The sequence below is a fragment of the Symphodus melops genome, assembly GCF_947650265.1.
Source record: "Symphodus melops genome assembly, chromosome: 1".
Classification (NCBI taxonomy): domain Eukaryota; kingdom Metazoa; phylum Chordata; class Actinopteri; order Labriformes; family Labridae; genus Symphodus; species Symphodus melops.
This window is the reverse complement of record NC_136691.1, coordinates 14,768,054-14,793,551: the sequence shown is the minus strand read 5'-3', so window position 1 is coordinate 14,793,551 and position 25,498 is coordinate 14,768,054. Positions and strand designations below refer to the sequence as shown.

At 42.1% G+C, this 25,498-nt stretch overlaps 2 protein-coding genes across 5 annotated transcripts; one reads left to right on the top strand and one right to left on the bottom strand.

Annotated features, from left to right (window-relative positions):
• Positions 1 to 412: 412 nt before the first annotated feature.
• lrfn5b (leucine rich repeat and fibronectin type III domain containing 5b) lies at positions 413 to 16,308 on the bottom strand (the record flags this gene model as incomplete). 4 transcript variants are annotated; one of them, XM_079338332.1, is made up of 9 exons in its annotated part: positions 16,183 to 16,302; positions 15,952 to 16,062; positions 15,760 to 15,858; positions 14,350 to 14,538; positions 6,270 to 7,186; positions 5,308 to 5,482; positions 4,392 to 4,725; positions 2,977 to 3,277; positions 413 to 2,124 (listed from the first exon to the last, which is right to left on the bottom strand). In XM_079338332.1, the coding sequence occupies exons 5-9, from the start codon at positions 7,158 to 7,160 to the stop codon at positions 1,423 to 1,425; spliced, it is 2,403 nt and encodes an 800-aa protein (XP_079194458.1). In that variant the 5' UTR covers positions 7,161 to 7,186; positions 14,350 to 14,538; positions 15,760 to 15,858; positions 15,952 to 16,062; positions 16,183 to 16,302. The 4 variants fall into 4 exon arrangements, with proteins under 4 accessions (XP_079194458.1, XP_079194459.1, XP_079194460.1 ...); XM_079338333.1 differs by having other exon boundaries at positions 15,952 to 16,028; XM_079338335.1 differs by lacking the exons at positions 413 to 2,124; positions 2,977 to 3,277 and having other exon boundaries at positions 4,388 to 4,725; positions 16,183 to 16,308.
• A 73-nt stretch (positions 16,309 to 16,381) lies between these two features.
• On the top strand, positions 16,382 to 25,365 carry LOC306820510 (methylmalonate-semialdehyde/malonate-semialdehyde dehydrogenase [acylating], mitochondrial-like). The gene is made up of 12 exons (XM_079338366.1): positions 16,382 to 16,609; positions 16,913 to 16,954; positions 17,778 to 17,852; positions 18,250 to 18,411; positions 18,875 to 18,953; positions 21,101 to 21,403; positions 21,560 to 21,681; positions 22,030 to 22,219; positions 22,342 to 22,523; positions 23,048 to 23,227; positions 24,207 to 24,305; positions 24,406 to 25,365. The coding sequence occupies exons 1-12, from the start codon at positions 16,571 to 16,573 to the stop codon at positions 24,508 to 24,510; spliced, it is 1,578 nt and encodes a 525-aa protein (XP_079194492.1). The 5' UTR covers positions 16,382 to 16,570; the 3' UTR covers positions 24,511 to 25,365.
• The last annotated feature ends 133 nt before the right edge of the window (positions 25,366 to 25,498 follow it).

Sequence of the window (25,498 nt, the reverse complement as noted above, 5' to 3'; positions counted from 1 at the left end):
GTGCGCTGGTTCCCACTGCAGAGCTCGTGTTTAAGCTCTCCTGCGGCAGGTTTCCGCAGACCGAGGGCACACGCACGCCGCTGTCAAATGAGAGAGGAGATGTGCAGGCGAGAGGCGTCCCTGATGACTAGCATGGCCTCTTTTCATCATCTGCTTCCCCCCTCTCTTTGAACAAACACAAGGGCTCAAGGCAGGGATCTGTCAGAGGTCCAGCACTCACAGAGAAAGGGGAATTATATTGCTGCAAGACTACTGAAACCCCAAAATTCATTACCACTCTGGCTGGTTGAGCTTGAAAAAGTGAGGGACGCATCTTCGGTTGTTCAGAAACAACTTCACAGCACGTAGAGGCCCACTGTCTAATTCTGTTGGAAAAGTTGTAAGCAGTCACAGTCTGAAAATGAGAAAAGTGTCCCTTTTATCACTGGTTTATTTATACTGGTAAACATCAAACAGAAACAACAGCAAAATCAAGAGCTGACGTCCTCCCATACTTGTGATTATCGTTTCTCTAACATCGACAAGTTAATTTACAATGGTTGTCATCGCAGACACGACAACATCAGTATGTAAAAAATATGGAAATGAACCATTCCTCTCATCCACTCGTAACATCAGATTACTCCCCCCCCCCTGTCATGCTGTTGTCGTTGGCTCAATTGTTGCTCAAATCAGCCACGACAGGAATCCTATCAGAGTGGAGTCTTTATGTAATTATGTGATAAAAATGTATTGATTCCAACCTGGGGGCAGTATTCGGCTGAAAGGACTTGTGCCACAAAAATACTGCATTGTGCTGTGTCTGGGGGTGTGGGGGATGAAAAGATGGAGCGCTGTCTGTCTACTACATTCGGTTCCAACACCTCTGGGATGTAAAGCACATTCGTAATCTCTCCAAACCACCGTCAAGGTAATTAGGACACGTCTCCGTCTGTCTGTAGAGCTGGAGACAAGAATCATGTTCAAAGTCTACAGAGATTGCATCACGTTAAGTAACAAGCGATGAGAATGCAAGTATAATAACCCCACCGTTGTCTTTCTTTCTTTCTTATAATACAGTATGTCCAGGTTACTTACTGTATTCAACACCACATGAACACTTATGGTTGTGTTGAGATATACAGTATCTCACACAACTACACATTTTTGTACATGAAGCTGTTTTATACATTGTTGTGCCTTTCTTCAAAGTTTGACTGTTATAAAGAAGACTTTGATAGGTTATAAGGTAGAAAACAAATGTGAAACCTTTCCTGTGGCCCTGAACGCCTGCCTTGCCCCCAAATATATGAGAGAAGTTAACAGGTCCCTCAGTGTAGAGCACAAAAGCTCGAAACAAGGCATAAAACCCCTGTCCCAGTTTCACAACGGGCCACAAATCCAATGCAAGAAAGCAAGAGAACACAGGTTGTAAACTCCAAATCATAAAGTGCTCTCCAGCAGCCACTCAGACTTGGAGAGCTTGTCCCTGGCCCGCTGAATGTTTGTTGTGCTCTCCAGCTGCGGCAGCTCTCCACTTATTGACAGGCTCCGCTTGGAGCGCAGACTGGCCCCAGTTTTTGGGTAGGCCACAAAGCAGCGCTCCCGATAAGAGTCAGCATTTAAGGAGTGCCTACGGTTGACCCTCATGCCCCCTGCAGGCACAGTCATGTAATGGCGGGGGGCTTGGTGAGGCCGTGGACCCCTGGGTGGTGCTGCAGTCCATTTGACAGGCTGGCCCGGAACTGCTAGAGCAACACTGGTGTTGGCCATTTTAGTCTTCGAGGAGTTATTCCGGTTCATGTTTTCAAGCTCGACGTCTGCCAGTGCTTCACCTCGTCGAGTTTCAGAAGGTTTTGGTGGAGCGCTTGAACGTTTCGGCCTTGGCGCTCCTGGAGAGGCTGGGTGCCAGCTATGACTGGCGGCAGAGGTAGAGACTGTGCAGTCAGGGACAGAGGGTTTGGTGCTTGATACAACGGCTGGCGCTCGCTGCTTGGTCGGCTCTGGGGGCGGCAGGGCAACTCTGAGGGAGTCCTTGTCGCTCTTCTCTGGACGCAGGACCTGCTTAGAAAGGGATTTGGGGATCCCACAACCCTGTAGCTGTCCATCGCTGCTTAGAGAGCGAATATCTCCCATCTCTAGAGCCTGACAAGACAGAAGACAAGGGGAAAATATGTGAGGAGAGAGAAGAAGAAAAGTGAAAACTGATATTTACACAGTGGCCATTTTCTTGAAAGACTCTTATAATGTCATACTGCACATTATATATTGTTCAAATCATTTTTATTTCACAGCCTTCCAGGAAATGGTAAGAAAATCCACTGTGAAAATTTGGAAGGACATTGATTAGGCTACTCCTTAGTCAAACAACAGCAAACTAGGCACTTACTAACTAATATAGATTATAGGAAGTGGCTGCAATATAATATAAGCATTTGATAATGTTACAAGCGACCACAAGCAAGGTGTAAGTGCTGTAAACTCAAGAGCTTATATTGTTAGCAAGAAATGTACGACCTTGCTAACATCACAGTAGCTAGAAAATATATTTCTTTCCAATGCAATATTAGCTCACATGATGTTAACAAGGAATTCCCTTCTCAACATAAAAAAAAAGCTTAGTATCCTATTAGCTTCCACATAAGCTTGTGCTAGCATTCAACACCTCGAAGCTAAGGTTACATTAGAATAATATTAGCTTGAAAGTGTTAAATGGTAGCTAAAAGGTTACTAAACATGTTTTTTTATGTTGAATGTTGCTGAAAGTATCCTGAATTTAGCTTTAGCTTCCAATAAGTGGTAAAATACCAATAACTTTTATACATTTATAGTACATTAGTAGAATATTATCATGGCAGTAGAGCTTGCAAATCTGAACATGGCATCAGATAAAATGCTGCACTGTGAATGTGTTGAAATCCATTAGACTGTCCTGTCTCACTATGAACAGAATTAATGAAGAGGGGGAAAAAACTGTGGGAATCATGCCAAGCTGACCTTATCTGTATCTCCTTGGTTACACACCCGGTAGCGCACAATGAGGAAGATGATAAAAGCGAGCACTGAGGCCACTATAATCCCTCCAATGATAACCACAATGGTGCCACCGAGAAACTGGGACTGCATGAAATGGCACCTCAGGTACTGCGGCTCTGTGGTGAAGTGGACACAGCCAATGACACGGGTGGCAGTCAGCGCAGTCACCTGGTCGTCATAGATAGCCAGCACACACAGGTCGTAGTGTGTTCCAGCAGCAAGGTTGTTTACGAGGATGCTCTTACTTGACGGGGGAATCATTCTGTAGGGATAAAAAAAAGAGATTTTTTTGAGTCCTGACATCGATAAGAGATGGTTAAATGAAAGGAGACAGAGGCAAATCAGATTATCTAGCTTATTGTTTTGTACGGATAAAATGACATGACAATCATTTATCTCTCAAAGGGCTATTTAAGATCTGTCCGGGTATAATCTTTTGTGACATTTGATTTATTCTCTCCAGCGTCATTACTGATAAAAGCTTCAATCGCTGCACAGGGACGCAGGATGACTCCGTTTTTTTTTTTTTACAGCATCAGGATAACTGAGTCGATTCAGTATCCTGAATTCAGTCGCTGCACATGAAAACCATGAATGTTGTTGACTTCCAAGCTCCTTTTCTAATAAGAGGTTTTTGCAATGATCCTATCACAGTGATAAGCAGTAAATACAGAGCGAAAGAGGGTGAAGATGAAAGAAACCTATGTGCGCCAATTTCTCCGATGGGCATGTGCAACGCCTCTGATGCTTTTCTTTGTAAAACACTGGATGACTACTCTTTCATCTTCTATCAGTCCACAGCTTAGTGCTGACATCCTGTTTTGATTTTGTTGATTAAGCACTATCAAGCTTTTGCACATAGTAGGCCTAAATGATACACAGACGAGGGGGGATTAAGAGTTAAAGAATAAGAAGTCAGATAGAGTGCATTAGTCCGTCTACCCGATAGGCTTAATTGACACAGCAAATAATCATGTCGACAGCCAGGTCCACTTCTTAATGTCTTGGATATCTAAAGAGATTTAAGCACTCTGAGGATAATATAAAGGTAAAAGGGATTTCCATACATTCTTTTCATTTTTAATATGAACGAGCTGCTGTGTTGAAGATGAATTAAAACGTGTGATTGAGACCTTAAATGCATAAGGAAAGTGTTTACTGAACTGAAAACTAAACATTAGAGTGAGATAATATTCTAATTAGGCAACATAAATTCATACCCTTTTTTCCAAACAGTGGAGTCACCCCCTGCGGGTCATTAGATAGAATTGCAGATTAATTAAATTACATTATTGGCTTCACTTTCGAATCTATAGGCTTCCTCCCCCTTGTATCATCTTTTATATTTGACCAGAAAGTCAGCGCTGTCTGCTTACCTGTATACCAAAGAATCGTCATAACTTCCATTATATTGGATCTGGAACATGCGTATCCCAGGAATACTCCTCTGGAAGTTGAACTTGACCAAAGCTGAGGTGGAAGTGACCTCTGCAATGATCACTTTCTTCTCCTGGCTGGTCTTTGCATTACCCAGAGGCAAACCTCCAGCCTCTGCCCCAGTTTTGGTCACCGTGGCGATATCTGACGATCCCGGGGCAGGCTCCTGCTCTGCCACTGTGTTATTGATGATGTGCGGGAGTTTGGCGATTACCAGATCCACTGTCTGTTGGGCCTCACCTGCCGGGTTGGAGGCCACGCAGGTAAAGGAACCTGCAAAACAAACTAATTAGATCATCCTTCTTGATACATAGAAATATAGAATAGTACCGTATAGAGGGCACCAGATAAAAAAATATTATCATGGGGGCAGTATGTCTTTGGAATAATACATTTTTTAGAAATACACTGGCTGTTTCTCTCTGTTTGCAGCCTGTTAAGATAAGCTTACCGACTTACTGCTAGCTGCACTGTAGCTTAATATTTAATGGACGGACATGAGAGTGGAAGCAATCTTCTCATCTAACACACAGCGAGGAAGTATAGAAGTGTATCTTACAGAGTGTCAAAGTAAACTGTTTTAACATTGTGAGAATAATGTTCTATTTGATCATTTTAACACAGAAACATTTTAGTTTGAAAAAGAAAATTCGCAACATAGATGTCATTGACAGAAACTTGGTGGGAAACAAGGTGAAAAAGTCATTTTCCTTTCTTTGTGACCTTAATCAATGTGAGCCAACACTCTCCAGACTAAACTTTATCATCTGATGTAGGCAAATACTTCAGCCTCAGGCAAACAAGTAATTTCATTGATTAAATAACACAGGCACAGCCAGCGGGGTGTAAACAAACCAGAGTCCTTGACAGTGCTGATGAGGATGTCCAATGTGCCGTCTGTGTGGACAGCCGCTCTAGAGGAGTTGGACATGAGACGTCCGTCGGGGGCGATCCAGTGGATAATGGGGTCAGGGTCCCCTCTGGCCTTACAGCGCAGTGTTACGCTCTGACCCTCTAAAGCTCGCAGCTCCTGAGAAGAGAGAGGGAGGGCGATTGGTGGGACGACTTAAGCATATACTTAATACTTAGAAGCACTGATTTGAAAGAACACTTTGGAGAAACAAAAATCCTCTTTACAAGATTTTTTTGCTTAGAGATTAATATTGTAAGTAACTGAGATCCCATAATTAACTCCCATACTGGAGATGCTGTGCTTTAAAATTGTCATTCTCTGTAAATATAGGCTAATCAGCAATTGATTATGTCATGATATTGAATTAGCATGATTACAAAGTCAAGATAATCAATATGACAGAAGAGTGCCGTGCTTATGACGGATAATTTTCTCAGCAATTATGGAAAGATGTCAGCTGAATGTTAATGTGATGACATAGCTGTAGTTATTTGGCTAGGATTTGATCAGATAATTTTGTTTGTATGCATGAATCAGGGGCTAAACCAGTGTAAGCTTTCACTGTGTAATAAGAGCTTCACTGGGGATCCATCATAAACCTGCAAAGAGCTATATTGAAACTGAAAATGCTGCTAAAGAACTTCTCTAAAAACCCTCCACAGGCCACAATTTGATTACATTTTTTTTAGTAAGTCCTATATTTTTACAGTATTGGGTTTAGTTGAGCTCCTCAGATGAGTCCCACTCGTCTTGTAAGACTCAAGTTGGCTTGCTACCAAAGCTAATATTTGCTGTGACAGTCAAAGAAAGCACAAAATACCACCTTGGATTAAATTAGACAGAATCCCTTGTCTGGATCAGCGTAATATCTGTAGCAAGCACTATGTCTTACAGAAGGTTTTACCTGTGAATGCCTGGTGATGAGAGGTGGCTCACACAGAAACTCTTCCTCTGAAACTGTCCAGAAATAGCGTCCAGCAAGGTGTTGTGGCGAGGCACAGGTCTCCAGATCGTCCTCCCTTCGTAGTCTTCTTAACCATAGCAGCTCACAGTTACACCTAAGTGGATTCCCTCCGAAGCTTAAAGCGAACGATGTAGGACCCATGATCCCTGATGTGGCAAGGACCCCCGCTCTTTGGAAGACTGGGTCAGGTGGAAGCTTCTGAAGCTTGTTGGAAGTCACGTCCAGCCTCTTGAGCTTCTGCAGCCCGGAGAAGGTGCCCTCTGGGATGTAGCTGAGCATGTTGTGGTCCAGATTAAGTGTGTGGAGGCTGGACATCCTCTGAATGGCAACCCATGGAGCACCTTCCAAGTTATTGTAGGATAAGTCAAGCTCTTCAAGGGCTGTCAGGTCATTAAAGGCTCCAATGTGGATGTGGGTGAGCTGGTTGTTGTTAAGGATGAGGTGGTGCAGCTTGGACATGCCACTGAAGGTGTCATTGGTGATGCGGGTAAGCCGATTGCTATCAAGGTGAAGGGCTCGAAGATTCTCCAAGTCTTTAAAAGCATGAGGTACGATGGAGCCGATAGTGTTCCTGGAAAGGGTCAGGTCTACCAGCTTGGTCATGTTGGCAAAGTCTTTGCGTTTGATGCTGGTAACAAAGTTATCTCCAAGGCGCATCTCCACTGTATGTCTGTCGATGTTTGGCGGCACAAAGAGAAGACCCTTTTTGTCGCACAAAGTTGCCAGGTTGGGGTTAAGCATCTGGCAGACACAGCGTTTGGGGCAGATCTGAACCTTGTGCGCCTTCACAGCCACTCCAAGGAGGATCAGATAAACCAGGAGAGACTCCATTTGGCTTTTCAGTCAGGTTAACACACCTAAAAAAGATCAAGGCAGAAAGAGAGAAAAAGAAGGGCAGACTATTTATCAAGCAGTTTAAGAAGCAAAGCGTGAAATCTGCCATTGTAGTTGGTCTTATCTCTATCAAACTGTACATTCTGGAGCTGGATAATAACACGCAAACTGCTTTAAAAGGGAACTAGGGTATTCTTTTTTGTCAATTTAAGCTTTCCCACTAGATATGAAAAAATATCAATGCCAGCTCACATCTGAGACTAACAGACAGTCCAAATACAGAGCAGCCATTAAGGAGAGTTAATACCCGAACAAACAATTAACGCAATGCAATTAGACATGAAACTAATAAGTCACCTGCAGATTTGAGAGGGAAACATCCCAAGTCATCATATGTGATTCCTATGACAGGATTCCTTTTTAGCCCCTGTTCCCCCAGTTGTACTTGTTTAAATGCTTATGCCAGTCCTTTTTTGTTTGCGTACAGAGGGGTGAAAGTCTAGACCGGTAGTCCAGGGCCTTATCAGAATTAGACTGATATCATCCAATATCATATCACCAATAGGAAGACGATGATTGGGCCCCATGCCTCTGTGAGAATGTGCCTTGCTATTGATTTTCTCTCTGCTCTCTCTGCTGCTACTCTTACTTATGACACAGCTGAGATGGGGGATAAGGAGGGATCCATTTGATGAATCCCGAGACCTTGTCAGGGATTTAACATGTCATACAAGTAAGACAGTGGAGATCAGATCACAGCTTTGCAGGTGCACCACAAAGTGTACCCAAGCAAGAGCTATGATTATTTTTAGCAATGAAATTTAGTGTCATTTTGGTTCAACATGCAATATTCAAGCCTCTGGGTGTACTGTTACAGCACACAGCAAAGATCAACAATCCAATCAAAAGAAGGAACAAGAGATCCAATCCCACAACTGTAGTAACAATCCAATGGCTAACCTTTAAATACCGAAGAGAACAGCTGATTTATGATCATAGCGTTCTGTGGTTTGCTGGTAATAGCTCTATTGTCTGTGTTTGCGTCTTGGAGAGAGTGTGCATATAAAAAAAATCTTTCCTCAGCAGAGAGCCTGCCAAATGAGTGTCTTCATGCTTCAAAAGCTTCTGTTTTACTGGAGCAGTGACACACACACGTCGAGGTGTAATAACCTTGACAGTTGGAGTGTATGAGGAATATATCATTGAGCAAAGAAAACATCAGACAGGATGGGAGTGACGTCCCTGCCATGTGGGGGCACAATGTCAATGTGAGGAGGGGAGCTTAGGAAGCCGGGTGCCATCGGCTGACAACAGGCGCATGTTGACAACCCGGGTAAAATGTTTCACAGTTAGACAAGGAGGCAGGAGAGAGGTCGTCTGAAAATGGTCCGTAATAGCAAAGGGAGGGATGAAACTATTAAGGGGAACACCCTGGCTTTGACAATTTCTTGAAGACTGCTGATCAAGCAGTTATGAATCAATGTCTTTCTTTACCTATTTTTACAAGGGAAACCTTAGTCACACAAGAGACATGTTTTTGTAGATATAGTCTGGAGTGCTGAGCCTCAGAGTTATTTCAAATGTTGCCATGACTCGTCTAAAAGATGGAAAAGGATTTTAATATCAGGCAGTGCTGCAGAGCTGTGTGCTTTTCCAAGTACCTGTGTGGATTTTTTCTGTTTAATGTGTTTGTGCAGCCAATGAGAATTCACAGGCGTAAGTGTACATAAGCGTGTTCATGTTGCCAACCACTTTCTGCTCTGACTCTGAATGGCCCCTAGATGTGAAATGAGACGAACAGGACTTATTCCAGACTGTAATAATTTGGTAGAGATTTTTTTTTTTTTTTTTTTTTGCTTTTGCTGAAAATTCTGCCAAACGTGAAGAGAACTGTTGCAACAGTAATCCCAACGAAATGTGTTCTGGGAGGGGCAAAGGGACAGCACCTCAATAGCTGAGGCCAGGCAGGAAAAATCTGTCGCCGTCTCTCTAATTTGGATTTAATTATGGTTATTCCATGGGTGATTTGCATAACAGGTTGCACTCATCAGGTACAGGGATGAATAAGTAGATAATCAATCAATGCATTCATCAATCACACACTTCATCTTTAAATGTCACACCTCCAGAAAATCATTATCCTTCATGTAGGGCTGTTCATTATAGCTGAGCGACTTGGGAGGGCAACAAATAAACATGAAAACAGATAATCTACTGATGCATTTACCATAATCTCCCTCTTAGTCAATCAAATGTTTGTTTACTACCTCTAAGCAGGTCTTTTTGGCCCTCAGAGAGCAGAACAGACTGACAGAACACACCCACACACACACACACTGGTGGGTGGATTTGTGCCTAATAGAGGTAGCTCACTACACAGCAACCCCCAGCTCTGGAGACATTCATGTGCAGCAGCAGCAGCAGCAGCAGTGTACTGTAGGAGAGGATATCTATGCTCTCCCTGGGGCAGCATTCTCCAAGAAAAACCTTATGCAGCACACTGCATGCCAATCGGTCGGTGAGGTCATGGGGGATATGTTTTCAGATGGTACAACTTATGCTGGAGCTCATGTGAGGAAGCCTGTGCGATCCACGTCTGGGCAGGGAAGCAGGGGGAGCAGCAGAGTTAATGAGATGAAGTCTGCTTGGTTTGCCTCCTCACAGGTTGACACAATGGCACATGGTAGTGTCTCTGCATGCAGCGTCTCACCTGGATTAGTCAGGGGAAAAAAACATCCTGATGTGTGGCTCTTTCAGAAATACACTTTGTTGTGTCAAGGAGGTAAACTGATGCTGCAACATGATGGTAAAATGGTATCGACAAAGCACTGAAATGGGTCCTCAGCTCACTTGCTTTATGAGACCAAATGGAGCTGCAGCATCTGCTGGAGTGGATCATATTTTGACTGAAATTCCATTTTGTCGGCTAAATGCTGGTGTTGTCCGCATCCAAACATCCTGACCAAACATTGATGCGGTTACAGACCGTCTCACTGACACATCTGTGTTTGTGAACGTGTCCATGTGCTGTGACACCCCTTTTTCCTGCAGTCTGCCAATGTTGGAGTGCGATAGCTCTTGGGTGACAGCCTTGATGCCATGGCAACTCAGAAAACGTCAGTTTTAGGGTGAGATGTAATCAGTGGCTCATCTTCAGATCACCTAATAACATTTCGAACAAAGAGGCCTCTCTGGGGGGGAATGATGCTCGAGACTTCAGGTCCTGGTTGGCAGCCAGAGAAGACTCGTTGTGGCGTTTATGAGCCTGTTTTGATGAGAGTAAGAGAGATTCTACATTCAGCTAATTTTCTACTGGATTTGATGTTTGGAGTGACTGAACCATTACTGTTTTCCAGTCTAATAAAAACCTAAACAACTGGGTGTCGGACTCTGATCTAGTTGAAATTATGTGTTGGAATGTGTGTGCGTGTCTGTCTCAGAGTTTGTGTGTGTGTGTGTGCCGGGGGAAAGCATACTAAGCAGACCCCACTGCATCAATAGAAGTGCTGTTCATCAGCATTTACAACTCCCCCTTGTAGGTCCAAGTGTTTTCCTTCACACACTATCACAGGAGATTCTCTGATACCTTGATATGCAGCAGATCTCCCTCCTGGAGCATCAGTAGAGCAAATCAACAAACAACCAAAAACCAAAAACACTTTTATTGTCAGATACAGTCTTGTATTACAGCAGGAGGCCAAATTTAAATGCTGACCACTTCTTTTGGATCTTAATTCTTGCACCGGTGTGTCATGCACTGATCTGCAAAATGGGCTTATGACCAGGGATTTTCTATCGGAAAGAGACATACAGAATCCATGCTTACCGCCTCTGAATATCAATGTGAAGTGTGTATTCTTTGCAGTATGGGCCTGCAGGTCTGTGGAATTTGAAATCTACCAGTTTCTGAGTGCAATTTCAGGTGAAGAAGAGAAGGAGAAAAAAAACAATCCATGCCCCTTTTTGCAAAAAACATATATATATATATATAGAGAGAGAGAGAGAGAGAGAGGGAATAAAACTGCCAAAATAAAATCCATGATCATGCATCCATTGAGTCATTTCCCTCCTTTTCTAAAGACCCCAGGATATTGTGTTTTTCTCCTCGCACAGCAACAAAACGGCTAAATAATGCATCATATTCTCTCCTTATTTTGTTGTGTAATCAAAAAATCAACTGTCACACACAAACACAACATGTGGACCAGGTGTGTGTGAGTGACTGTCAAATAACATCAAGTTTTTTCATGTCTCTTTGAAATAATGTCTCCTGCTCAAGCTCCAAACAAAAGCTTATTTTTGGGTGAGTGGAAAAAAAATGGGTCAGTGAATGAGGAGCTGGTCTACAGAACAACCTTCCACATATATCAGTGCCTGCCATCAGTGAAGGTAGCTGCACATAAGCTTCATGACTGAGTGCATTAACATAGCAGTGAGAGCAAACAGAAGCAGCAAAATGAGGCGTGGGCCTGATTTCACTGGTGTAGCTGTTACAATGGAGCCTCAGGCGCTCATGAATAATAAGATATGTGATAACTAACACTCGACACAAGACCAGGGCTATTATACTCCATCCTTTATGACAAAAATCACCGGGTCTCCATCAGCCTCAACATGCCAACTCAGTCAGACTATAATCAGATGTGTTACTTAGGCTAATTTAGACTTTATCACACCTTAATGACTTGTGGGTAATTTGCATAGGGTTTAAGTACAGCACAGAGCAGTTAGATAGCCTATCACTGGATCGTGTGTGCTGATAAAACACACAATAAAACAAAGAAACATCTGACATCAATCATATCCGGCATGGATCACAGAGCGGGGCTGAATAATGGCCACATTAGAGATCATTCTCACTTTCACCTGTAGGGAAAAAACACTGGATGCAGCCAAGTGAATACAAATTACACAATTGTTATCTGACAGCGTTCCTGTGCAATTGAGGAATTTTTTTGACCTTGCGGTGCAGGTCCTGCTGTTGGGTTACAGCCACAACCCCTGTCACGGGGGAGAACCTGAGCCCTTTCAAACGGGTGCTGAGGGAAGAACTTTAAGTCAATATTGCGCTTCAAAAGAGTTCACAGGCTCAAATTCACCTGCAATCGCTGCTTATAAGATAGAAAATAAATAAATTAAATTACCTTGCAGATGAAACATAAAGACAAGTCAAAGGAGGGTGTGTTTGAGCTTATTCCCCCCTGAGAGCATCCTGAGAGTGTCTTCTTGCCTTTTAATGGGACTGACTGAGAGATAATTCAGGTGTCCCGAAACACGCGCCTCAGCTCCTATAACATGTGACGGCCTGCGAAACCAGCGATGCCCTTCAAGAAATCCATGAGCGGCAGATAAAGGACGACTCCTCTCCGATCCCGCCACACCGGAGAAATGTATTAGCGTCCCCCTATGTCTTTAGTGAAAAATACGCTTTGCTTGAAAAAAAAAAACGCAACCTGAAGCGTCCCAGCGTGCCGCTGAGGGGTTGCAGCTGTGCGGGATCGCCTCTACTGCGCATCCGCCTGTATGCACCTCCAGAAGAGAAAACGCCTTTTGTAGCGACAGACTGCTTGAATATCCACAGCGCTGTGAGTGACTGCTGCTGCTGCTGCTCTGAATCCAGCCAGATGTTCCTATCGCTTTCACGCGGTTTTTTTTCTTCCTGGCGACGCACGGCTCACTGCGAGTTAATCCAGATTGACTGAAAGGTTGCTGCCATAATATGCCCACCCCCTCTTCCTCCACCTCCTCCTCCTCTTACTGCCCCCGGACTACTGTCAACCACCGACCCGGCTCCATTTCTGACCAGAGGTGCTGTGCTCGGAATGGTAATCAGTGCGCTCCGAGCTGCACAGAGAGCATTTGTGTGCACAGACAGATGCAGTTGCCTCCCAGCCTCTCTTTCAGGCAAGGCATCATCATTTATTCATGTAGATTGAACTCTACTGCACGAAAATGCAGCAGGGCCTATGATATTCTGTAACTATTAAATTATATTGAAAAAAGAGCAGAGAAATGCCTATCTGATTGGATAGGGCAGAATGAGATGAAAAATGAGTCAGGCAATAGGTTGTACACACTTAAACTATCTGTTATTGAAAATCTATCTATTGCTTTGGATGAAAAACTGTGCTTAACTGGAACATCATTGTCAGAGAAAAAGCCTAATATAACAACCTATAGCTGAATATCCTTCATGCATCACATAGATTATTGGTTGAAAAGTGTTGAGTTGGCTGAAAGTGGAATCCCCCAGTTCCTGTGGGTCTGCTGGCACTGGAGCCATCACGAATTGATGCAATGATCCTATGGCCTCAGTGTTTTATTATTCCCAAAGCACAATGACCCCGGCCCTGGAGCCTCCTGGTACTTTGAAATGGTTGTTTGGTTGTCATCCACAGAATTACCCTAAGGATTTCTGCTACAGATCAATAGCTCAATCCAGTTACGACACAACCACTTTAGATCAATGGGAATAAATTAAAGCACATCCAGCGTTATGCAGAGCTGGAATGGCTGATTTTTTTTAACTCTTACTTACTTTCTCTCTTTAAATCTTACTTATATAAGAGGAAATGTCTTGGGAAATGTCTTGGGTGTGAGTGTGACATCATCCACAACAAAGTAGATCAAGTTTACAGCATTTCAGTTGAAATATTGTTTTCAGTCTGATTACATGTTGGTTACTTGAACAACAAACTGGCAGAATAACATACAGCACCATCCAAACATTTTACAAGTAAGAAAGCATTCTTAAGCAGCTCTTTTAAGATTAAGTCATTCTGAAAGCCTTCCCAGATTTTATGTACTTAAAATCAATTTAATTTAGCTTTCTATGGATTTAAAATATTATTTCCCAATGTTCTGCCTGAAATGTTTTTGACATTTAATTCCTTTCATGACCTGTTGATCTTACAACCTGCTGGCAACAGCTGTCAGGAAGAACTGCCTTTTATAACAGACAGAAACCTCAAAAAGAACAAGACTCCTTTGTGAAAAGCCATCTGTGATGACCGCTTAGAAGCAATGCCAGTAAAAGTGGAAAATGACTAGAATTAGCAATAAAAATTCTGACTGCTCATGATAATTGCAGCAGTAGTACGAGGTTGAAGGCTGTTTCTTATTGTGAGCTGAAAGTTTATGATAAGAAATGTCTTGTCTGAATGAATGCAGGGCAACTTTACTCAACTGATTCAAACTTTTACTGATGCTTGTCACCCAGAAACTGCTGGATGTAGGTGAGGCTGTCTGCCTTTTCACCTGACCGGCTCTTCCTTTCCAGGAACAGGCCCATGTGGTCTCGTGGAGGGTCAGCGATGCTGCAACTCCACAGGGTCTCTGTGATCCCCAGCAGCTCACGAACATGAGCAGAGATGACCTGCAAGGCACACAGCAGGGTTGAAACCTTTGATAAAGTGTATGTTTACGATGTCAACCTTCATTTAATAAGGTAGTTACTCTGAGAGTCAGAGTCTCTCCTCTTTGAAGGTTATTGCACAAAGAATGTACAATCACAGGAGGAATATATGACAGAATTAAACCCCCAAAAACAAAAGGATCACACGGCTTAGAGACTAAACAAATATAGAATTTGACTACCAAGCGCTGACGATTCTTAACTGAGTCTGCCTGTCTGAAGATATGTGGTTTGATGCTGCTACACAGAAGCAGAGCTGAATACATACAGGCGCTTTCAGCCAATTTAGTTGTGACCTCAGGGAGAGATAAGAAAAACACTTTCTTTCACTGTAAACATACGTATGTGTTACATTTGATCTTAGGTGTCTGCTGCCGGTGATGCTTGGTTACAATGCACAACTTTAATTGGATGTCACACTGTTTGAAGAAAAGATTGTTGAGATGCCAAACTGGGAGTGCAATTGACTTGTATAGACCGCTTAAAGGGATACTTCACCCATTTGCATGAAGCTGTGTATCATTAGAAACATGGTAGTAGTGTTGAATGGTCGTGAGTCCAGCCCTCATTTTGCCCTGAGATGAGAAAAATTTGTTTTTCTTTGCCTGGAAGTTTTCTTCATGTGATGCAATATGACGCTTTTTGCATCACATGAAGAAAACTTTCAAGCAAAGAAAAACACATTTTTCTCGTCTCAGGGCAAAATGAGGGCTGGATTCACGACCATTCAACACTACTACCATGTTTCTAATGATACAAAGCTTCATGTAAATGGGTGAAGTATCCCTTTAAGACACGGGAGAGATATTTGTTGTACACTTTTAATTACCATTCTATATTTGTTATATTTTATTTATCTAAATTAATGTTTGTTTACCATTTCAATTTGAGCAACATATATTTCCAAATTTACCTTGGTATATTTACTAAACGAATTAGGTCCCTCCGATAACGATTGCTCTCAGGAATTAGAAAATAAAGTTGTTTGAGCAGGAGACGCTGACAGCAGGTTATACAGAGTACAGTGGTTTCAACAATAGCATCATTATCTTGGTGCTACTCCTCAGCCTGCTGAAACTTCTTTGAACATAGTGTGAGCCTCCATCTTTGATATGTAAACAAGTTCCCACAGTGACATCCATCTCTTTTGAAGGCGAGAATCAAAAAACTCAACTCTAATACCTGCATGTCTTTAAAATCTGTAATACCCAGTCTTGGCAGGTACATGCAATCTACATAAATGAGTTTTCTTCCGGTGATGAGGTTGTCCATGAAACATGCCTGCGACAGAAATGAATAATGAATGTACAGCTTCTGACAGTGAAACACATATCCTGTAATGATCTCTGTTTAGTGAGGTGAATATTAACCTACTTTGTATTGTGGGAATCCTAAAGACTCAATCCATCTTGCAACATCATGACAACTCCACTGTAGGAACTCCATGTTGCCTGTAAGCATGTTACCATGGAAACTGTTACCTGACTGTCACAGAGCATGGAGAAGAATTTCATTCACACAGAAAAAAAAATATAGCCTATGTTTATAACTAGGTTTGTCGAACTTTGTACACCAGGAAAATAACATTTCCCCCTCGAAACTTACCGAAAAGCTTTCTTAAAGTTGCTATGAATAAAAACAAACTACAGTGTTTGCGCTTATGGAAACACCCAATCAGCTTCTTGCAATTTGGGGCGGTTGGTTAATTTAGCGCTGCGATTGGATAGTGAATCGAGCATGTCCCGCCTACAATAGAATTAAACAGCGAATGACACGTCGCGTAGATTTCACAGATCATCACGTAATGTGGACTGGTGACAGTGGGAGAAAATCACATCTTACATGTTGTATGTATCGTATGAAAACGCAGCGTAGCATCCCGCCGTCCAATGAGCCGTTATATTACTGCTAGCTAAAGTTATCTTAGCAGGCCAGTGTGTTGTGGGTCGGTTGAAGGGCTTCGGAGCAGGAAAATAGAAACCAGACCCTCACAATGGCAGCAGTTCTACTTCGTTCTCTTTTGACCAAGAAGGTAAAACACTTAGTTAATAAACAGCTGGCATCAGTTTTGCTAGTATGCAAACATACATACTAATAACCTGAGCCGCCAGCTAACAAAGTCGTTGCCTAACATGCACGTTGCATTCAACCCTGTCTTCTTCTTCGTGGAAAGTGTTTCAAGTGTACATGGTTTGCTTTTTAAGTTTTATAAGTAGGGGCAGGTTTCACCAGCATCCCGTGAACAGAAGTGGCACTGTCACCTGTCTTTCGTTTCCTTTAACAACTCCTTTGATAAGTAGTCGACTTTATGCTGTGGCTTAATTATTTCTTGCAGGTGTCCCTCCAGCTGGGTCGCTGTTACTCATCCTCCTCAGTGGTAAGAGCCTCCAATACCACGATTTTTCTTAACTTGGCAATGAATGAGTGTAACTTTCTATATGAAAACACGTTTCAAATATCCAAAATATTGAGATTTTAGAATAAATCTTAGCCACATCTCGTTATCTTATATCATCTTCAAGACCTGTGCCCTCATGACCCTGTATCAATCAGTTATCAATGTTTTACTTTTAATACCAGTTAAAGTTTTTTTTGCAGAACATTCCCTACAACAAAACTATATTACTTTTCCAACTTACGATAGTAGTTTTAGTGGTTGAAAATTGATTTTAAATAGCTGGATAACTTTCAAAACGGTGACTGGAGCTTCTCCTACAGTATGTAACTTTTGCAGTGGGCCAAGGTCATCTCGCGAGAAGTGTAAATGCTACAGAGATTGCATACCGACACCACCACCTACTTACCTACTTTACCGAGAAGAGCTTTAAAGTGAAGGACCTCTGCTAACATTACATATGCCAAAACATGTTAATCCCACTGAGACTTACAAAAGCTACCCCTCCGATTTTATAAAGATGATAATGTTATTCCAAACCTACTTTTAATTAATTACTTTGCAATGAACAGCAGCCTTTTATAGAATACAGTTGAATCTTCATCACTATTTTAATACTAGAAGATGCTTAGAGTTGGTGTGTTTGTGGAGTGGAATTGGATATTCTGAGGACACAGGGTGACTGTTTGAACGCTATATGAAGTACTGTAACTTATGCATATGTTGTGACGATGGATAGATGTCCATAATGGACGATGTAATGATACAGGATGAGATTCAATCATATGCTTCTGTGATCCTCTAGCCCACAACCAAGCTGTTCATTGATGGCAAGTTTGTCGAGTCCAACACCTCTGAATGGCTTGACATCCACAACCCTGTAAGTAATCACAGCTGAACTTTGTTTAACCTGTGAATGAGACTGCAGTAATATGAGCTCTGATATTAGCTGGCTACAAATAACCAGTGCAAGTTAAAAGTTGGACTTTTTTACTTTCAGTGGGGGGTTAACTCTTATAGTTTGATTTGCAAAGTGAGATGAATCCATTCTGCACAGTCCCATCTACAAAAAGTCTAGCCTCACTGTTGTGAAGTCTGACAGGTATAACTCTTAAGCACAGAGATGTTTGTCATAATAGCATGCAGAAACACACAAATATGAAGCTTGTTGTAAAGGAAATCAAACAAACATTTGGTCATAGATGATAGTAATGTGAAGTGAAGATTATTCTTGCTCTAAGTCAACCTGTCTGTAAGGTTTTTCTTCTGCTTCTCAGGCTACTAATGAGGTGGTGGGGCGAGTTCCCAAAGCGACACAGGAGGAGATGCTTGCAGCAGTGGACTCCTGCTCCAGATCCTTCCACTCCTGGTCTGAGACCTCCATCCTAAGTAGGCAGCAGATCTTCCTGCGCTACCAGCAGCTCATCAAGGACAACATTGTACGGAGATGTTTCACTGGTTTGCTTTTGAGAGAACAAAAATTTTGTGCTGCAACCAATAATGATTTTCTTGGAATCTGCATTTATTTTTATTATAAATACCTTAGTCGAAAAATGGTTCAGATGCTTCTCAAAATGTTCACTTTTGAACAGACAAATGAATCCATTGAAAGATGAACTTTCAATGGATTCTTTTGTCTGTTCAAAACAAAAGGACTCTTCCATTTGCTGAAATGAATGACAAAGAAGCGCTTCAAGTTGTCACATTTCAGATCCTTAAAAAAGCAAATGTTTGCTTGAGAAGTTGCCTGAAAGTATTTCTTGATGATCAAAACAGCCAATTTTTTCCTTAAATACATTAATCAACAAATCTTTGCAGCTTGAGAATATATCATTACTTTGCTGAAGTATTAATCAATCATTAATAAATGACCATTAAACTGTTGATTCTCTAATATTTCAGAAAGAGCTGGCTAAAATGATCACCTTGGAGCAGGGCAAAACCCTGGCTGATGCAGAGGGAGATGTATTCAGAGGCCTCCGTAAGTAACGCTAAGATCTCCCACTGTGCTATTGGGTTTTGATGTCCTGATTAGAGAGGAGTGCAGGTGATTTTACAGCAGGGATCAAATTCTCTGTTTCACATAGTTGTCTTTAGTATCTGTATCTGCTGATGAAAAGTCTGTGTCTTTGCCAACCCTTTATGCCTCTGCCTGGGTGAACTAAGTGGCTGGATGTCAATTATTTGCGTGAAACCAAACACTCTTCTCCCCTTTAAATTAATAATGGGGCAAGGGTTCTTTTTTGGGTATATAGGCACACACAAGCTTTCAGAGTGTCTAATTATAGCCAACAATGGATACAGAGCTTTGTTAAGTTCCGATGTCATAGTGGGACCTCATCATTTTTCTGCTAGCTAAGCTTTCAGTTGCATCTATATCAAGATGATTCTGCTGCCCACCTCCCCCTTCTTTTTAAGCTACACTTGCTCGGTTTGTAAAACTTGCATTAACAAGAACCATGTTTGGAAATGAAAAGAGCCATGAACACTTAAAAGTAAACAAATATATATTTTTATTATTTGGAGACAGAGCTGCCAAAGTTTATTTTCTACTTGGTAGAGCTCCCAGTTTGGGGATGCCCGAGTAGTTCTGGCAAGCTCACTCACCAACTTATCAGCTGAAAGTCAGGCTACATCTGCAGGTGTGCTGCCAACCGAAGAGATTCCCTGCTGTAGTGGGACTGATGGTGTAGAAAGATTTAACTACTTGAGTTACAGTGTGTACTCGTAGAGAAAGAATGACACTTAAACGTGCAGTTATCTACCGTAAATTCCGTACTATTGAGCGCACCTGGATATAAGCCGCACCGGCTAAAAATAAGTAAATAAATGTATTTGTACATATATAAGCCGCACTTGATTATAAGCCGCAGGTGTCCACGCTATAACAAGAGCTATTTACACAGACGTAGGCTACCGGTAACATCCGCAAATACTGTAGCGTCCGTACGGACGTTAAAGGACGACGAGAGCGTTCAAATAATAACTTTTAATAACCCGATCACTGTCGGCCGTGACCACGCCGTTTACAGCAGAGAGCAACACACATAACTTGCCGTAACAATCCAACTCTCTCCCCCAGCGTTCTCTCATACAGCCACTCAACACGTCCTCGCTGGTGCATTCACTGACTCTCCACATAATCGGAATTATGAACACATTATCAACTACTGACTTTACAACATGAACCGTTACAACACGAAGCCTAGCCGACGGTGTCTGTAACACGGCTGATGAAAAAGATGACCGTAATATATTTCACAAGAAAAAGTCCATCCATTCACTGCCTCAGAATGACTTCATTACTCACTTCCTCAGTCTCTGTTGTCGCTGTCAGTGTCATCTTAACGTGCAGCAGCTCTGTTAGCTTCTTTGACAGCCAGGTCGATCGCCTTTAACTTGAAAGCTGCATCATATGTATTTCTCCGTGTGTTTTCCATGATGAGGGTGCGTGCATGAAGCGCAAAATGACTGATATTAAGATCCGACGTGACGAAGTCAAATATTTTTGCGGCACAAGCTCATTGTCCCCCATAAAAAATCCATGCATTAGCCGCACCGGAGTAGAAGCCGCAGTGCTCGAAGTGTGAGAAAAAAGTAGCGGCTTATAGTCCGGAATTTACGGTAACTTTCTATTATGGTTTTTAGAGTGAAGTCCATTCATTTGTCTGTTTATTTTGTTGCTATTATTTATTTGATGTATTTGCCTGGTGGAGGCAGCTAATGTGTGTGCGATAACTTTCAACATGATCTATCTTTTCAGCTTTGATAATATCCTACAACCCTAACCCTGTCATACCATTATGACAGTGAAAAAAAAAAACAAATGCTAAAAAGATTTGGTTTACTTAAAATGAAAATGTTTTACTTTAAGGCCATTTCTTTAAAATTGTGACCCTGACAGCTTTTCTCTTTATTCTTGACACATATTTCCTTTTTTAGTATTTATGGATTAATCTAAAAGTCAAGGCAAACGTTTAGGTGCAAAACTGAAGACATTATTGTCCAAATACTGTACATATTGAAGTGTTTGTAGATCTTTCATCAAAAGGCCCATTATCTCTTCATATATTGTCGATTTTTTTATTTCTTTTCTTTTTTTTTTTTTTTCCAATCTCCATCCCCCAGAGGTGGTTGAACACGCCTGCAGCATTACCTCCCTCATGCTGGGAGAGACCTTACCTTCCATCACCAAGGACATGGACACCTACACCTACCGTCTGCCCATCGGCGTGTGCGCAGGCATTGCCCCTTTCAACTTCCCTGCCATGATCCCCCTGTGGATGTTCCCAATCGGCATGGTATGTGGCAACACCTACCTGATGAAGCCCTCTGAACGGGTCCCTGGATGCACCATGCTCCTCGCCAAAATGCTCCAGGACGCCGGGGCACCAGATGGTACTCTCAACATCATCCACGGCCAGCACGCAGGTGAGTGCGTCTCCATGCGAATTCAGAACAACACAATCTGCGTCTTTTATAAGCAGCAGGTAAAGGTCCAAGAATGATTCAAACACTCGTCATAAAACCCCCAGCAGTATGTAAATGGGGAAAATGACTGTTGTACTGTTTGTTTGTTTTTTTTAGCTGTGAACTTCATCTGTGACCATCCGGCTATCAAAGCAATCAGCTTTGTGGGCTCCAACCCGGCAGGAGAGCACATCTACGAGAGAGGATCCAAGAACGGCAAGAGAGTACAGTCTAACATGGTACAACACATCTCCCTTTACTGAAACATAAAACGTGTATTTGGACCAACGTGTAAATGTTTACCAATTTGGTCAGTTTTGCAGATTGTAAGTCCCGCCATGCTGAGCCGCTTGTCTTCCATAATAATCCACACAATAAATGCTGTCCACATATGGACAAAAACGTATGCATAAAATCTATGACTGTTACCAAGACAACAGCTCAGAGCTCAGCTGTCATTTGCTGATATGTGAGACATATGATTATCACTTCTCTGCCTCTGTTTGACGTCCCGCTGTGTAACCCAAGGAGGAAGAAAAAAAGAAAAAAAACGCCAACAGTGTGCTGTCCTATATTCTCCATTTTAGGGTGCCAAGAACCATGGTGTGGTGATGCCTGATGCCAATAAAGAGAACACCCTCAACCAGCTGGTTGGTGCCGCTTTCGGAGCAGCTGGCCAGCGCTGCATGGCTCTCTCCACGGCTATTTTTGTAGGAGAGTCTCGTGAGTGGCTCCCAGAGCTGGTGGAGCGCTCCAAATCACTTCGTGTAAACGCAGGTAGCTTCATTGGGAACTGTGCCCACATAAAATAATGTATTTTATAAACCTTTCTTTGATTCTTTATTTTTTAGAGTGATACTGTCCTTCATAAATAATACTCTTGTGTGTGTGCCCCAAAGGTGATCAGCCTGGGGCAGATGTAGGGCCCCTGATCTCTCCTGAAGCCAAGGCCAGGGTGGAGCATTTGATTCAGAGTGGGGTGGATGAAGGTGCCAAACTGTTGCTGGACGGGAGAAATGTAACTGTAAAAGGATATGAAAATGGAAACTTTGTAGGACCGACCATCCTCAGCAATGTAAAGGTGAGATTTGCCTCCAAAAATTGCAGCATGTAGCAGCCGAGCAGATTCACTCCAGAAAAATATGCAAAAAAAAGCCAGTTAATAATAAGCGTGTTATCTTAAAATCAGAGTCTTTAAAAATGCAATTTAAAGCAAGACATTTTTTTAAACGTTCTTAACATGCCGTAGCGTCTGAAAAGCATGATGGTGTGAAGTGTCACTCTCAGCAGGTGTGTTAATATAGTGCAAGGATTAAACTGCTGTATTCTCCTCCTCATACACTGAAGAGATGAGGTCAGGTTCAGACAAGTGACAGAAATGCTTTAAATCTATAATTAGGAAGACTTTGGACTTATTGCACTTAGCACTCTACTCAGCCTGGGTCTGTGGTCTTCACATGACAGCCTTAAAGAACCCTTGCCTAATAACGTGTTGCTTTCTCTGAGACATTCCCTGTGACAACTAAATCTGGTGTAGTTTCAGTAAGAGGTGATCTTAAATTGCCAGAGGAAACTCGACATTGATCTTGGTTCTGTTCCTTTCAGGCTGACATGAAGTGTTATAAAGAGGAGATCTTCGGCCCAGTGCTCGTTGTCCTGGAGGCGGACAACCTGGATGAAGCCATTTCTTTAATCAACAATAATCAATACGGCAACGGCACCGCCATCTTCACCAACAACGGAGCCACAGCGCGCAAATACACTCATGAGGTGGACGTCGGCCAGGTGAGAGCAAAAGGCTGAGTAACTGAACGTGGGAGGAATCTTTATGTGAATCGCCGTGTGATTTATGGCTTTTCAAGTCGTCTCCAAGGTGACAGTCACCTTTTTGGCGTTATTTTGGGTTTCCAGTGAATCACCTGTGAGAGACTTTGATGAGTAAACAGAATTGTGTGGGAGGCGTTCTGTGTCAAAAAGACGAAACAGACATTGTTCATGTGAAGTGGGAACATTTATTTGAGCGACATGAAGGCTCAAAGGGAAAATGCTCTGAAGAATTCATGAAGGTGAAACACCCAGTTCAGATTTTTTTTTTCTATTACATTTGGTAGTTTCTTCTTTGAAACCAAAGCTGCTTGTGCTTTTATTTGTTGTGGAATTCAAGTCTCTTAAAACATGAGCATAGTCTTTCATGAGAGTTAAAGGCGTGTTACGAAGGTGCTTTTAAGAGATCAATTATTCCATCAAAAGTAATAGTTTTGGAAATGTTTAACCTGCCTTCAAACTGTTTCTTTTATAAAAAAACATTATTTTTTTTTGTGCTTAGTATTTACTTTTTCAAAGGAATAATGTTGAGCAGGTAGTGAACAATGCATTATCAACATGAAGTTCTGCCTGTCAGTACATGAAGAGTTTTAGCCAATCTCAACCTGCATTAAAGAAGACCATAATCTGTGAAAATGGAGTCTTGATCAAGTAGAGTCGATGTACAATTTTACATTTATAACGCCTCTCATGCTGACAAGAATATTAGTGTTTACAACCTTGTTTCTAAAAGGTCTTACCAGGATGGATGTCTCCCAGCATGGACTGTTTGAAGATGAAAGGACATAACTTTGATGTCTCACACTTGACTTTTTGACAAAATGATTCCCCAAATGTAGGCTGGTTCAGCCAATCAAATAACATTAAGATCTGTGTTGAGTCTGAAACTCTGCAGTAGCTGTGTATGAATCCTTGTCCATGTGTTCATGCATTTGCACAGATTGGAGTGAACGTCCCCATCCCTGTCCCCCTACCCATGTTCTCCTTCACCGGCTCCAGAGGCTCATTCAGAGGAGACACCAACTTCTATGGCAAGCAGGTAAAAAAAACAAAAACAACAAAGCAGCTTGTTGGATCCTAAAATCTAAACATACATATGAACTGGGTGGCTGATAGAACACATACATTTTTCCCAACAGGGCATCCAGTTCTACACACAGATCAAGACTGTGACTTCACAGTGGAAAGCTGAAGACGCCACTGTGACCAGACCAGCTGTTACCATGCCAACAATGGGACGCTAAGCTAAATTGACAGCACATGTTGCATAACCACCATCCCTGACTTGTTGTTCGCCTTAAGAAGATGCCCACGGAGGATATGGGGGGGGGGAGGTTTAGGGATTATTTGTGACTTTAAACATCTCGGACCATGTTCTTCTGAAAAACACATCAAAGCATTTCTAACCTTATTTGGACACTAAATGGACTTATACAATGAAAAGTGTCAGACTCTTTATGGGTTTGTTGTCTACAGTATCTTTCTATTCTGTTCTCACTGGGGAGGGAGGGGGGAGCTGTGATTTAATCATGGTCAGTCATTTTCTTGCTCTGTGGGGTACACTGGTGTCAAACTCTCTCAAAACCTACAGTAGACGCTACATTTAGGGATCCTGCTTTTAAAGCAGCCGCAGTAAATGTCTTCCACTTTTATCTGTTTGGTTCTTTAGAGTTTATATTTCATCAGAGCTTTGTGTAGACACTCCTAAGTATGTGTAGTTTAAAACAAATGCTTCTCTAGAACAAGCAGACACCCATTGTGTTACTCCATTAAAACTGTACTGATGTGTGCTGTCCTTTGTATGGACACTCGACCATATACTGTGTGTGTTCTGTGTGTTGGATAGAGATTCAGGGTTTTGTACTGTATTGAGAGAGTCAAGCTTTTAGTATCCAATGGCATGGAAGTTCAATTGCAGTGTTTTAAACAACATGGACTTGACAATGAATGTTCTTTACAAGCCATTATAAAGAAACTGTTACAGAACAATATGTGCTCGCCATCTTTTCAGCTACTTCAAACTGTGTCCCTTCTCTTGTGTGACTGGAGAGAGGATCAGTCAGTCTGTGCTTCATTGAATAAACAGTCATTTGACTCAATTGAGTTCAGATTTGTGTGGTCATTTTGTATTGTTCATTTTACACAAACACAACTTGATGTGCTGGAGCAAAGGAGGCAAACATCTGAATGATGCCTGATGAACTCGACTGATGAAATGCAGATAATGACGCT